Source organism: Diadema antillarum, unplaced genomic scaffold, assembly GCF_040938485.1.
Source record: "Diadema antillarum isolate AM-2024a unplaced genomic scaffold, OU_Dant_1.0 scf00000018, whole genome shotgun sequence".
NCBI classification, from domain to species: domain Eukaryota; kingdom Metazoa; phylum Echinodermata; class Echinoidea; order Diadematoida; family Diadematidae; genus Diadema; species Diadema antillarum.
Window position 1 is genome coordinate 2,411,967 of NW_027270907.1, and position 15,874 is coordinate 2,427,840.

The 15,874-nt window shown below is 39.0% G+C and overlaps 1 protein-coding gene across 1 annotated transcript in view; it reads left to right on the forward strand.

Moving 5' to 3' along the window:
* Window positions 1–15,874, forward strand: part of LOC139728056 (uncharacterized) — a 92,625-nt gene that overhangs the window by 4,534 nt on the left and 72,217 nt on the right. The window contains exons 5-20 of the mRNA XM_071639021.1: window positions 491–576; window positions 1,543–1,715; window positions 2,168–2,461; window positions 6,065–6,305; window positions 6,709–6,895; window positions 7,193–7,404; window positions 8,241–8,364; window positions 9,344–9,501; window positions 9,890–10,061; window positions 10,734–10,863; window positions 11,344–11,593; window positions 11,908–12,023; window positions 12,489–12,692; window positions 13,299–13,492; window positions 15,089–15,214; window positions 15,598–15,754. Of these exons, the coding sequence (XP_071495122.1) occupies window positions 491–576; window positions 1,543–1,715; window positions 2,168–2,461; window positions 6,065–6,305; window positions 6,709–6,895; window positions 7,193–7,404; window positions 8,241–8,364; window positions 9,344–9,501; window positions 9,890–10,061; window positions 10,734–10,863; window positions 11,344–11,593; window positions 11,908–12,023; window positions 12,489–12,692; window positions 13,299–13,492; window positions 15,089–15,214; window positions 15,598–15,754 (2,824 nt within the window). The remainder of the gene's footprint in view (window positions 1–490; window positions 577–1,542; window positions 1,716–2,167; window positions 2,462–6,064; window positions 6,306–6,708; window positions 6,896–7,192; window positions 7,405–8,240; window positions 8,365–9,343; window positions 9,502–9,889; window positions 10,062–10,733; window positions 10,864–11,343; window positions 11,594–11,907; window positions 12,024–12,488; window positions 12,693–13,298; window positions 13,493–15,088; window positions 15,215–15,597; window positions 15,755–15,874) is intronic.

Genomic DNA, 15,874 nt, shown 5'->3' on the forward strand with positions numbered 1-15,874 from the left:
CCGTATAATCCTATGGCAAGAAACTTTACATGAGGGATATAATATGAATTGTTTGCACAAGATAACTGTGGCATTGCTCAACCCACTCGTCTGTGTCTCACGGGTTAAGACCAGTTTCCGTATGCACACACTATTCATACTGACGTACAAAGAAGCATATACATTATCTGTTTTGTAGAGCAGTGACCAATTTTTTTCCAAACCTCCATTTTTTTTTAAAATCATGCTTCTAGTAATAACCAAAGCATGGCAAAACTATCAGGTGTAATGCTAGCCATCTTGCTTGGTGACCTATTGCAGTGAGCTAACTGCTTATTAGCGTGTTTACAGTGGCTATCATCAATGATTGTAATAATCGCTTGATATTAAACTTCTGGCCAGTAAAAATCAACACACAGCTCTCGACCAATGAGATTGTACATTGCCTTACACTGTTCCATGATAATTGTTGACAATATTGTAATTTATATTTCATCCGTAATTTTGCCAGGATGATTTCATCTCGGCAATAGAAGCCCAAGAGAAGCAGCAGTACAGCAACAGATTCAGGAATGAGGCGAGGAGAAAACTCAACAGGTAAGGCTAACTGTGCATTCACTTCCTTCACATAAGTTTTAAGTGAAAGGTAATCAGCCCACTATTGTAGTAATGAATCATATGTGTTATGAGGAGATATTCCATGCATTTTTAGATTGGAGATATACTACTCTTGTCTAAAATTACAATATTGAGTGAGTCATGTTTTCAATAGCAATTGACCAGGAAGTCATGGAACTTGTAATTTGTAATATATAAGTCAAACTTATATACCGGTACTGTATGATGCCACTGAACCTTTAATACTTTTCCCTGATTTTTAGGATGCTGCAGAGCTGCAATGAACAAATTTATTTACATTCAGTACATGGATGTATATGTATGGCAAGCTGTGTATGATTTTCTACCTTGCATTTGTTTGAAAACACAGTGATTATCATTGCCTTATATGTGATAAATTTCACCTGTAGTAGTGATAGTTATTGCCATGAACATATCTCTTTGTCATCGTAAAAGATGTAGGACATATCGATTTAATTGCTTTAAAGGTTGACTTGCTTGAACTTGATGAAGTGACAAATTGATTGATTTGCTTTTAAGAATGGATGTGCAGAAAGAAACTACATTGTGCAATCATTTGATAGAATATAGTCCTACATGTATACTCCTACATGCACAAAGAACATGGCCATATTGGAATAAAGATACTTTGCAAAAAAAAAAGAAAAAAATATGATGATCATAAGTAGATGACATCAAATAAACTTCAGCGTTTGGAATCCCTCATAGTTTTAATTGCATCATATTGTTTGTGATATTTCAGTCATGCCACCAGAGTTCTGTAGTTGCCTTTTTACACAGTAATTTGCACACATTATCCTGTAGTAATTTCTTGTGGGCATATATGCACTGACTTGCAATTGATGTGATTGATTTTTTACATATGACTTTCATGTTTAGTCAAATTTGATTAAACAAATGAAATATATCTGTTGGCTGATGTAGGTGGGTGCAACTTGGGGTTGAATCTCTCCTGTTTGATGACGGCTATGATGCCTTTGAAGGAGATGGCACAAAGCGAAATACTGTCACAGTACAGGATCTTATGGAGGCCATGGAAGAGAAGTATGACATCCTGAGAGAGAAGCTGCTCTGGGAATCCACACAGAAGCATGTCGGTAAGTAGCAGTTTTCACCACCAGAGGCATGCCCCTACTTTCATGCTTAGCATGACACATTTTCTATTTCATGATTTTATGTCATGGAATAAGATGAGAACAGAAAACCAAGCAGCAATGTAGACATAACTCTTTTCATGCTAAGTAATTATATAATAAAAGCATGTTTCATTTTCTGTTTTTGTGTTGTTGTTGTTGTTTAGTTGTTGCTTTTTTGTCTGTAGTATCAACAGAAATTCAGCTACAAGGAACATTCTCTCTAGAAATAATACCAGGTCATTTTGCGTTTGTGGTCCGAGTGTACATTGTTCAATATGAGCAAGATGAAGAGGTGAAAATTATTGTCAAAGGCAATCCATTACATATCAATTGGTTCAAACATTGGCAAAGCTGTCATAAAATAAGTAAACTTGCGTACACAACTCTTTCTGTTTTTTGTTTTTCTTCTTCAGGTGATACTATCTGGTCCTCAATGCGTGAGAGCGAGCGTGAGGAACAGGTTTTGCGCGTCAAGACCAAAGAGACAGAATACCGCATCAAGGGTGACTTTGAGAAAGTCACCCAGCTGAGCGTCTCATACCAGGTTTATGACTTCACGCTGACATCTGTAATGGGTTATGACCGACTGGCACATCTCAAATACCTGAAGGAGTTGCAGGACAATGAGAAGAAATTGCAGGCAGAGGGGAAATCAGAAGAGGAGCGCTACTTGGCATTTGCTGCTGAACACATGCAGAAAGTTCAAGGTAGATAGTTTGTAGCCTAAATAAATGATTCTATGACAGCTAAGCTACCATATGATTGATCATGTTTTGAGAAATGTTGTTCACAAAGCACAGGTCAGATTTTGTCACAGTCAGGCATTTTAAGTACAAACATTTCTAAATCTCAGATTGTACTTGATCATCAACATACATGTTGATGATTGCTCGGATAATTTGGCTGTGTCTTTTTTAAGCACCATCGACTCTTTAGGATTTCAACAGCATGTTACAGGGGCAACTCATAAAGCCGGACATACGCTTGACCTAGTTCTTAGCAGAAAAGTCGACAATATTGTATCGAATGTGAATCTTGTTACATCTCTGCCCTCTGACCACTCCGCCGTCATCACCACCCTCAACCTCAAAGGCCCGGCGAACCCTAGGAAGCAGATCACCTCCAGAAATCTACGGTCTATGGACCTCTGCTCCTTTAAATACGACATTGCAGCATCACTTTCCCAGGTCAGAGAGCCAGCGTGTCCCTCCGAGGCTGTCCTGCAGCTCAACTCTCATGTAACAAGACTGCTTGACAAGTACGCTCCGCTCAAGACTAGATCAGTAACAGTGCGGCCGAATAATCCTTGGTACACGGCAGAAGTGAAGGAGGCTAAGAGGCGCAGACGCCGCGCAGAGCGCCGTATGATCAAGTCTGGTCTTTGCATTGACAGAAAGCTGTATCGGCAAGAGTGTGAGTCCTACTACAACCGCCTTGCCGACGCTAAGTCAAGGCACCTAAGACAGGAGATTGCTGCCGCAGACACCAAACAACTTTTCAACATCATCAAAAAACTCACAATTGCACATCCGGATTCTGTTCTTCCTGACCATACTTCAAATCTTGTACTGGCCAATCTGTTCGCTGAGTTTTTCGACAACAAAATTAGCACCATTGCTTCTTCATTCCCAGTGTCTCCTGAAATCTCTTTCTCAAATTCCTCTCACATAGATGTAAACACCGAGTGTGTATTTTCAGAGTTTGCTTTAATCACTGAGTCACAAGTGAAACGTCTCATTAATTCTCTTCCGTCCAAGTCATGTTCTCTAGATCCTCTTCCCACATGGCTACTAAAAGAGTGTCTAGATGAATTTCTTCCTGCAATAACTCACATTCTGAACCTCTCATTGTCATCTGGCGTAGTTCCTGAGCACTTCAAAAGGTCTCACATATTGCCCCTTTTGAAGAAACCAAGTTTAGACCATAATGATTTGAACAATTTCCGCCCCATTGCTAATTTGTCTTTTATTGGTAAAGTTCTTGAGAAAGTGGTGGCTCGCCAACTCAGAGATCACCTCGATGAACACCAGTTGTTTCCTACTAGTCAGTCTGCCTATAGGCACTTTCATTCCACAGAAACCGCCTTATTGAAGGTACTCAATGACCTCCTCTTAGCAGTAGACAAAGGCCACGAAGCTGCTCTCCTGCTTTTAGATTATTCTGCTGCGTTTGACACTATCAATCATGTGATTCTTCTGAACAGATTAGAGTCCAACTTTGGTCTTACGGGAACAGTCTTGAGATGGATTTCATCTTACTTACATGACCGCCACCAGATGGTAAACGTTAACGGCGCACTTTCTCAGTCATTCCCTCACAGACATGGTGTCCCCCAGGGGTCTGTGGTTGGTCCTTTACTATTTATTCTATACACAGCCCCTCTGTCTTCTGTAATCAACTCTCATGAAGATATTCTACATGTTATGTATGCCGACGATACTCAAATTTATATAATCATACAACCAAATACTCAAGTCGAAGCACTCTGCAAACTCAGTAGATGTGTTGAGGATATTAAGCAATGGTCATGTGATAATTATTTGAAATTGAATTGTGTTAAATCAGAATTTTTATATGTTCATTCTCAGTTTAGGCGAGGTGGTTCTCTCACAGAATTTTCCCTCGAAGACAGTACTATACCCACCTCTCAGTCCGTCAGAGATCTCGGAGTTATTGTAGATAAGCACCTGAATTTTCAACAACACATTAAGAACTCATGTCGTTCTGCTGCTTGGGGTATCTGTAAAATTGGTAAAATCCGTAAGTTATTGGATCAGTCTTCCACTGAACGTCTCATCCACGCATTTGTTTCTTCCCACCTTGACTACTGCAATTCCCTGCTTGTTGGTCTCCCTGCTTCTAGTATTGCACCACTTCAAAGAATTCAAAACACAGCTGCTAGGCTTGTAACCCTTACAAAAAGATCTGACCACATTACTCCTGTTCTCCAATCCCTCCACTGGCTCCCCATACATCAACGTATCACCTTCAAAATCCTCCTTATCGTTTACAAGATATGTAATAATCTTGCTCCATCTTACCTCAAAGACTTAATTTCTTTCCGCTCCTCCACTTCAACCCGTTCTCTTCGTTCTTCCTCCACTCTCCAACTATCACATGGTCCCCGTACCTGCACCCGCTATGGTGATAGGGCTTTTTCTGTTATTTCCCCGTCTCTCTGGAATAAACTTCCTCTCCATATTCGTAATGCTGATAACGTTGATAAGTTCAAGTCATCGTTGAAAACTTATCTGTTTACTCAACTTTAATTATGTTGTTTTGCTGTTGCATGTTATATCATAATTTGTATATTTACATAATGCTGTATTTTATTTTAATGTCATACTTCTTTTTTTTTCCGGATGAATGCGCTTAGAAACATCAGTATTAAGCGCTATATAAATGTTATTCATTATCATTATCATTACTTCTCAGGGTTTCTAGACCAATTGCAGAATCATGCAGTCATTAATGTTTACTTGTGTAATTTAAGTTTTTCTGGAGAATGGGGGCAGCAAAAAAAACAAAACAAAACAAAAGTAAGTCAAACCTCATATGATAAAGAGTCTGTGATAACTGGAATATCAAGTTTTGTGACTAGGGTGATGTATTTGTTTTGTGTGTGAAAACCCTTTTTATGCCTCTTCCCGTACTAACTTGGTTATTAGATGGTATGAACTTTAGAATGCCTGCAAAGTCCCTTTATCATGCATTTTTGTTGTCATTTAGTTGATAGCGTCGAAACCTGGAACGTTGTCAGAATTCACTCATAAGAGGACATCGACTTTGACATCCGTGATCATTTAGCAAAACAACTGATATTGTCTGATTGTCTGATTCAATTAAAGGGACTGTACAGTACTGGTTGAGGTAGGGATTCATGTTTTGAACATTCCTAAGTGAGATAATGAAAAGCCTCTTATGAAATATGAAAGAGCATGTAATTTTAAGAAGGATTCAACGTTTATTTGATGGAAATTGGTTTTCAAATGGCTGAGATATCCAAAAAAGTGCTAATAGTAAAAGGCGACATGCCACAACTTTATTAGGATCTCTTTGTGTCACCTTGTTTTTGGATATCTCAGCCATTTCCAAACCGATTTTCATCGAATAAACTTTTGATACCCCTTAGAACTGCATGCTCTTTGACATCTCATAGAGTGGTTTCTGAATATCTGGCAAAACGTTAGAAGCTAAATCTTCACCTCGACCAGAACTTCACACACCCTTTAAAGTTCACAATGTGAACATACAGTTTAGTAAGACAAAAACTGATTGTAAACAAAATCTCTTTCTCTTTGTATCTACAGGCAGAGCCACAGCTGGCCAGCTTCTGATTGACCTGCACAAAAGACACATGTCTGAAAAGGACTTTGTCCTCTCCTTGTTGAAGGGCAGCCAGGGTAGACCTCTCTTTGCTGCAGAGATGGTGACTGAGTATGTCTACTATGTCAGCCAGCAGCTCATTGCAAGCTGGGAGCCCTCTCAGCTGGAATACTCAGCAATGGCCATGGGCATCTCTGAGCGGACACAGGATATCAAAATGTCCTGGTCAGTGGGAAATCTTTGTTCGCAGTAGATAACATGAACAATATGAATCTTAGTTTTGGAATTAACTCAAAAACATTTGATTAATTACCTGTATTTTCATGTTTAATCTTTAATTCCCTTCATTGTTGTGTATAATTCTTAATTCCCATCACTGTTATGTTTAATGATCAAATATTTCTATTCGTAATTAATTTTCAAACAGAAGAGTCAGTGTAGATACATATGCATACTGTTTTGCAACCTTATTGATAACTGCATCACTTGAATGTGGTGGGAAACTGATGAGTGGTTTATTAAATGCCATCTCAAGAAAGGAGTGCAGTCAAACAGGAGTATATTGGATCGATGTGTGAGTTAAAAGTGTGGAAAGTAAAAGTACACTTGTATCCTCTTGTGCATGCAGTTATGATTATGATCGTGATCTGCATGAGCTGCTGGCTTTAGAACGTCTTCACAAGGCCCCAATGGGGACCTTCCCAGACAAGCCATCAGGAGAACACCCACCCATGGAAGGCCGCAGTCGTGGGATTGTAGACATCCAAGTTCAGGTCATGCGTGCTGTACTCCGTAAACACATCCACGAAAGACAGGTGAGCATTGGTGGATGTTGTCATTTTAATTGCTTTGTACCCTGCTTCACTTTCTCATGCTCATTCTAGTAAATCTGCCCATGACTGCGTAAATTTGATAAAGCCAGTATGTCGTAGAGCATTAAGGAATATGAAGTTGTCCAAACCTTCGCCTTGAGTTGCATTCCACAGCGTAGCTGAGTTGATATCTAGGTTTCATTGAGTATTTACATTTGACGCAAGGATTGTATCAAGCCAGAAACACCCACAGTGTCAAGACAAGAGTTGATATGACACACTGCCTTATGTTCTCTGTAGATGATGGTGTACATGCTTCAAGGCAAGGAGAGCAAGGCCTGGCGAGCAGTAGCCCGCAGGAGGACCACTAGGGAAGGGAGAGAGGAGAGAATCAATGAGCTGAGAGCCCAGTGCTCTAACTGGCGCCAGTCCTCGGCAGACTTCATACGTGCAAAGCAGAAGGCACACATCAAAATGCTGCTTGAAGGCACCTGGCTCTACCATGAGAATAAGTAAGAACCTTAGAGTCTAAAAAAGCTCTTCCAAACTGTTTTATTGAAATCTGTCAGTCAGGTGATAACCACATTTGTCTGACATATAGTAGGTTAAACACCATTATTTCCTGTACACCTATTTATGTGACATACATGGTACTCAGAAACAATGGTATCATGGTATTGAAAGAAAACAGAAAGCCTTTCATTGGCTGGGTAGGCCAACAGTCCTTTTCCTTCAGCGGAAATTCAAATTTGCTACCATGCCCACCAATGATAGAAGATATAAAGATGAGGGAAGGAAAACTTCCCTTTGAATAATTTTCCATGTTTTAGTCCCTTTTCAAGTGAAAATGATTTGGGATAATCAGTCAACAGGGTTCATAAGATTTAGAGGTCCATGAAACTGATATTAGAGAAGGGACTTTTGCATACATGTCAGAGAGAAGGAAACTAAGCATTCAGCTTAGCAAAGAATTTGTTTTTTTGCTTGTGTGGTTACTTTTCTACTTTACTCATGCTGCTATTGATTAGAGGTTTCAAAAGAATTGTAAGAGTAAAATCTCAGTCCTCTTTCTCCTCTCCCATTGAAGATGTTTGTAGTACATACACAAGTACATACTGCTTGTTCATGCATGTTCAGTTTGTCACTTAATGACATCTCATGTCGTTTTGTGTGTCTTTTGAAAGTAAAGGGATACACACCCAGTGTTGCTGATGGACCATCCTTTCCAGGGAAATGATGATATCAATGAATTGCTTTTATTTTTTTTTTTCAATTGAAGGATAAGATGCTGAAAGTAATCTGCTTGCACTTTCACTTCCTTCTGTCTTTACTCATCTGTATGATAAAGGCAACTAGACATTAGAGGAGGCCACAACCTCAGCCTGACCCAGGTTTCTGCTCATGTGTTGGCTGACATCCAGCAGCATCACACCAAGGAGTTGGAGCGCATCCTTCTTGAGATGCAGCACAAGGTTTGAAAGTTCCTCATTCGGGAGTTTCTCTGCCCACTGTGCTCTGACATTTTTCTACCTTAGAAAAAAAAAGCTTTTGTTTTAGATGTCTATATAACATAGCAGCAATAAATGATGATGATGATGAAGATGAGGATGACAATTACGACGGTAATAATGATGGTGATAATGATAACGATGATGATGACATGATGACTGTCCTATTTACCCAGGATAGCAGGTTGGCACTGATCTAGCTAGATCCAGAAATGATACACTGGTAGCGCTAAATTTGTGTTGCATGTCAACGGCATAATGGAGCAGACATTAGAACATTTACACTGTTTAAAAAAACAACAAAAACAGACTTGGAAAGTCCATAGTTGTTTGATGTACCGTTTACACTGCCAGAAAATCAGAATCATACCTTTTTTCTTTTTTTTTTAAGGCAGCAAATATGCATGCGCAGGAAAAAACTATAATATATATGTTATTTTTTTTAGGTAATTGGTGAATGTGTGCAACTTGTAGCTGTCTTTGCATGAAAGCCACTGATCTGTGTAATTATTACATGGAGATCAGTGCTTTAGGCAGGCAGGCAGGAGACCTCATATGCCAAGGGTGGATGTCACATGACCAATAATTGAAATAAAGCTGGAGAGCTGGGGTATCTGTGTTTACATTGGCAAAACAAACAAACAACAAAATTGAATAAAACTGCTGAATTTTATTAAACTTTTTTCTTGATGAGGGCTTTTCAGTTTGTGTACAGTATTTCGCTTACATACCAGTAGATGCCTAGCAACATCCAACCAAAAAATTTGAATGTATGAAGAACTACATTTTTTTTTTTTTTTGTGATGGTGTAAATGCCCATAGTCATGATCTGATGAGTGCTAGATCTAAATTCACCCTGTTTCCTGCTGCCTTTTTTTTTTTTTTGTGGAAAAAACAAATCATACAGTATGTATTCTAAATATTGCTTGTACCTCATGTGCAGGATGTAAAAGAGCTGATGTCTATCTGGTGGAGGGAGTACAGCGCACTGAATGAGGAATGGCTGGATGGGATCTCTGCTGTCATCCTAGGAACTTTTGAACTCACCCTGGAGGAACTTGAGATTGTAGCTGCCCTAGAAGCAAAATATGATGTCCTTAGGTAAACCTGTGATTATCAAGTCATAGAGGATTAGTAATCTCTTGAGAGAGCTAGCATATCATTTATTTTCAACATTTGTTTGGGGGACTATAAAATCTATATAAGAATGGAATTGAGCCCTGTATGAATGAAGTACACAATGAAACAGTGCAACGTTTACCTTGAGTTTACAGTATTTTGAAGCATGATATCAGTATAGTGTCTCCAATTTTCAATGAGTACAATATGATAAGTCAGGATTTTGACTGGTTCACTATAAACTCACAGTGTTTGGCAAGTCACAAACACAAACTACTTATTCATTTGGTCTGTCATATATGCAGCATGTTTGATTGTGAAGCAGGAATGAGCAATGCAAACTCATATCTCCTGCCTGTCATGTTTCCAGGGACAAGCTCTTGACAGACGCCCTTCTGAAGCAGTTTGGAGAGGCTGAGTGGAGGAAGATGACTGAAGGAGATCGCCAACGCCACATCCTGAAGTTGAAGCTTGAGGAGCGGCGTCTCAGGCAGGAGGGCAAGTTTGACCAGGCAGCAAAGCTCTTGGGAGACAGTATCAAGGTATGCTCAGCCTTTCCAAGTTGTCACGCTTGGATGATAAAGCCGTGATTAGAAATTTTTTCATTATTTCAGTGATACTATAAGTTAGCCGTGCAGTGTATCAAACATGAGCAGTCTCACAGTGATTACTTTGTCGTTGATATTTGCATGACTGGAATGGTGATCACAACTGATGTTGTTTGTTTGTTTGTTTTTTCACGTGGTTGATGTCATTATACCATCTTCATAGATGTTATAACTAAGGGCTTCATATTTTGGAACAGCATTGCTGTACAAATTCATGAAAATTCAAGAATTTCATTTATTTACGTTAATATAGGGCAATTGTCAATCAGTTGCAATAGCATTGCTGTTTCTGATTTGCTAGGGAGATTCTAAAGTATTGGTAATATTTCTCTGAAGTCAAGTATAAAGGACACATTTACAAAATAAGCATGTTCTTGAGAAAACATAGTCACCACCAACAGTGATGATAGTTAAGAGTTATCTTGGTACAAAGGCGTGAGAATGATCAGTTCATATCGTCGGTTGAGACCGATAAGGGCGTAAGTGACCACAAAACCCATAGTGTTCGAGAAGACTTAAAACCCTTCTCATTCTCAACAGACGATATGAAGATTGCTGGAGAATTGTATTGCTGAGCAGTATGCTCTCTATGTGTGTTTGCTGTAGGACAAGGAAGCACTGGAGAAATTGATGGGCACCAATCGAGAGGAGTTCCAGAGGAAGCTGCAACAGAGGCTTCTCATGAGGGAAAAGCGTAAAGCCCAGGGTCTTGAATCAGATGAAGAGAGTGACTCAGGTATACAGTGTACTCCAGTTATAACAAACATGGTTATAACAACATTCTTGTTACAACGAAGTAGAAATTCAGGTCCCAAAATTGTCATCAGTGTGTTTTTTTATACTTCACTGTTCAGCTATAACAAAATTTTGTTATAACGAAAGAAAACTGCCGTTCCCAAGGATAATGGCAGTCACCTGGACTTGAACTTTTCATTGAATATTTTCATTGTCCCTTTCTGTACTAAGACAGCTCTCTGTACTGCATAATTCTCTTGTCATAGAGAGCAATAGCTGTAGAGCAATCTCATATCAACAAAACACTAGAGGACAACTGCAATTTCTAGCTACATGTAAGTGAAATGAATCAAGTGCATTTTTGCACTCAAGTATAGTACAGCAGTAGTATTGTAATAGCAGTCCTTTACAAATCATAAGGTGCCTACATATGCATTACACTGCTGATTCAAGTAAAATCTGATATACTCGCTCCTGGCAGAAATCCAAGAGAGTGAGACAACCACAGGCAACATCCTGAAGGACCTCCAGAAGAGGCAGGATGAAGAGCTCAATGCCATCATGATGTTGCTACGGCAACAGCAGAACCAGTACCTCAGTGAGAGAGAGAGGCAGGAGTTGCTGCTGAGGCTGAAGAGAGAGCGCCGACGTGCTGCCAAGGAGAACAACTTTGATGAGGCAGCCATCTTGCTTGGATTGGCAGAGAGGAACAAAGCCAACATGGAGGAAAAGTATGCAAATTGGTAGAGGTCTAAGCTTGCAGCAATACTATCATCTATTATTTTGCCATACTGTCATGCGCCAAATACCATTTACCTTCTATAATCTTCCACTTTTAGCGGTATGACTTTTTTTCCCTTTCAAAATACAATCATTTTCATATGAACTTTTGTTGTATGGAATTAGGTAAGTGGTACGTGGAGTCATTTTGATATGCATGTTGTATGTTGAGTGTATTTCATCAGTTTACTCCTTCAATTAACCATTTGGTATTCAGAGGAGATAGAACGTGACTTTATGAATTCCAACCACAATTTGATTGTAGATTGAAGGCAGAGAGAGAGCGTCAACTGAGACTTGCCAGAGAACGGCTTGCAGCAAGGAAAAACAAGTCTGAGCAGATTGTGGATGACTTTGATGAGCCAAACTTACCACCCAAAGGTATGCCATCCAAAGTACGTGGTGGGATTTTCATTTCAATACGTACTGAATACCAGAGACCACATGTAGCATTCACTTTACATATATATGGTAGAAGCACTGAGATTTGGTGAGTATGACTCTCGAGTTGTAAACAGAAGATGATGATGATTTAAAGTTCTGCCCAGTGCGTAATCTGTGGACATTTGTTTCACCCACAACTTCATGACTGTCCCAAATTTACAAATGGGTACCAGGTAACATAATGATAATTACAGGATCCTGTTGAAGAGACTACCCAGGGAAACAATATATTCATTATCTTTAACAGATGTCATGGCATATTTTACTTGCCCCTATAACGAATTAAACAGTTAGACCTGTCAATGCTTTAGCGTCAGATAATTGCATTGATGATAAGGTTTAAATAAGCAAGAACTTTGGCTTGCAGGGAATTACACTTTAACCCTGTAACTGTCCCCCCAGGTGACCTTGAGGCCTGGCGGGATGCAGTCCTGCGAGAGATGGATCGCAGGCATCGGGCTGAGCAGGAGCTTCTGGTGAACATCATTATGGATGAGGGCAGTGAGGATGTGAGAGATGCAGCCAGGAAGATGGGCAAAGAGGGCAGGCAGGAAAGACTCCTTCACCTCAGGTCCAAGGCTGAGGAACTCAACCTTGAAAAGAAAGGTACAGTGACTGTAGTAAGATGGAGAGACTCAAACAGGATTTGTTGCCCCATTTACTTAGTGTAATGGTTTAATCTGTCTATATTTATGAACTTTTGTCAGTGCACTCAACTGTAGAAATCAGTAGAGACTGTAGAAGCCAGACTATTTTTAGTGAAAAAAGAAAGATCGGATATTTCTGAAAAAGAGAAAAAAAAATCATATTTGTAATCAACCTACAGTCTTGTACACATTACAAAGTCAGTGTAGAATAAATACTATCAGTGAAATTTAAAAGTTTTAGGGAAATTGAAAAACTGTTGTGAAGGGTTTGATAAGAGTAAATTATGCATCATTTTCTTGTGCTGTGAGAGGTAAAATCCCATTTGTAAATATCTAAGGAAGGACTGGTGGTGTTTTGGAGCTGCAGTCATTGACTGTGACATTATATGATGTACATGTAAGAAATATTGTGTAAGTGATAATGACTGCATTTGTAGTAGGTAATGCTAGGATTGAAAGTGAAGACAGAAGTCTTGCATGTATTTATTCTACTGTATATATTTATCTATCTTTTAAACTCCTTGGGTAATGTGAAGTTGTGGACAACTATAAAACTCTCTTTCAGAGGAAAAAGAAGAGAATCGTGACATCTTGGAGGAGGCAGGAGCCATAAAGAGTATCCTCCGTCATAGAACCTTACAGGAACAGCTGACAGAAGGGGAAGTTGAGCAGGAGGAGGTGACTGCTACACTCTTAGCAGACCTACAGGAAGAACAGGAGAGGGAGTGTGAGGTTGTCATGGCAACCATCTTCACAATGGTAAGACAGATGGGACATGTGTATCTACTGTATACGCCAATTAGCGGGTCTAATTTTTTGCGAGAAGGGACTTCCCAACAATTTTGCAAATGGTTAAATTCACGATTGTGGAGCACAACACTGAATGGAGAAATGTATGCATGCACGTCACATTCATGTCGGGATCATAGTTGATATTTTTGTGTGTTTTTAAATTCATGAAGAGCGCCCAACTCTCAAAATTCTCTGAAATATAAACCTAGCGAAATATTCCGCGTACACAGTTATTCAAAACTGTCAGTGAAGATTTAAATAAGTCATTGTTCTTTTCGATATTTGCCTTTGCAGCATCACACAGAATGCTGTTGTTTCAAATGAAGAGTATCAGTAGTTGTAAATCTAAGCTACTAGCATAGGTAATTGAGATGAATCCTGTGTACTTCTTTGTGTAGTACATGAAAGACAATTACAACTTACTCCATTGAATGCACTGGGTGTCAACGGGCTGCTTTCATCTTCCATGCTAATCGCGCTGTGAGGTGACTTATGTTGAACAAATGGAAGGAATGTCTCATGCATTGTGCATTGTGCATTTTGCATGAGAAGATATTATGTTCAGGACCTTGGCTTTGGGAAGCCTTTTATCAGGCAAGTAGAAGTATGAACTATATCTTAGTTAGTGCATCAGTCTTCATTTCTTTTTTTTTTTCAAAATGCTTGGTGACAACCTGTCCCTCATTCAAATTATCATCCATTTGACGGAATGTGCTTGTGACAATTTTGTCCTTCAAACTGCTTATGGATTTAAAAGGAAAAATAGTGTCACCCTGCAAATCTATGATGAGCACTGTATATGCAAATTCAGTTCAGTTTGGTATTGTCTGGTGTTTGCACTTACCTTGTGGTACGGTTAAGATTTGAGGCTCATCAAAATGTGATAGACTTTTATTTGGTGAATTCTTTGCCATTTTCATCAATAATTAGATTTTAGTAAAACATATAGGATTAATCCAGCACTATGTTTCTTGATTTAGGTGTCATAAAAAATGCCGTATTAGACATTCAAACTTCACAACTATACTCTCCCAGTCATTCGGTCATGATTATCATTAAACTACTACCAGACAGTGTACTTATTTCAGTGCTCTCAGAGATGGTTACGACAATGTCGAAGTGTACAGTGATAATATTGTAATGATCTGATTGTGCTGGGTGATTCTACTCCCTTCGTTCATGGATCTAGGGGGATATATGTTTCAAATAATTGAATGCTATAACATAACAAAAATGCTTGATTTTACTTTCGAGCAAAGATGAAGACAAACATCTTAAAATTGGTCTGAAGTTCATCAAATTGCTTTGATAATTGAAGGAAAGGGGGTAATGCATTACACAAAATTGGAGGATATGATCCAAGAAAGCTCTCTTGTGTAGCTTTAAGAAGATTACAGTTTTTTCAAATTTTTATTACAAGAAATGGAACTAGCTAATAATCAGAGTGCCCAACAACTGACAACTTAATAACTAGAAAGTGAGAAGCTGAACTTGAATCTCTGTGGTTGTGTCTGGAATGACCAAAATATGTCTGTGCTTGTTTTTTTTTTTTCACCTTGCCAGACTGAGGAGCAACTGTCTCGTCTGCGCATGGATCAGATCTGGGCTCGCCACAATGAGCAGGGACGCAATGTGTTGACAATCTTCACACAGTATGAGGGTGTTGGTGATGAAGACAGCTTATTACAGGTGAGGAATTGTTGAATACAAATGAGTGCTTTTCTCGTCATTTAGAATAACTGTTTCTTTCTCTGCCAGTTTATTATGTAGCATAACCCTGCTGATAGTTGCTCTGAATTTAATATCAGCAGATAAAAGAAGCTATTGAGCAAATCCAAATGTTAAATTTCAGTGCTGAAATTGCAGTAAGCTCATAATGGTATTATTGTTCAAGAGCATTGTTCTCATAATAGGGAACACAGTTGTGACTTAATTGAGATATGCTAATATTTGAAGAAAAAAAAAATGTCATAACAACTGTTGAACAAGGTGGAAGTGAAATGGCTAAGTCAGCCATGCATTAGATGTATATTGATCGCTAAACATGTTTAATTATGCCTTACATTTTATAGGCCCTTGACAAGAAGTATGACACCCTGAGACAGAAGCTGCTGAAGGAGGCTCTCATCAAGAAGGTTGGTGAAGAGAAGTGGGAGACAATGTCTGAAGAGGAGAAACATACCATGCTTCTGGACCTCAAACAGCAGGAGAGAAGGCTGCGGGCTGAAGGTGACTTGCTTTTAAATGCTTAACGGAAGAACAAATGATATATGTTTTTAGTTCAGTTGATAGTTGTATGATATTACATATGAGAAAATTTCCCTAAATATTCCTAATTTTTGAGGAGAA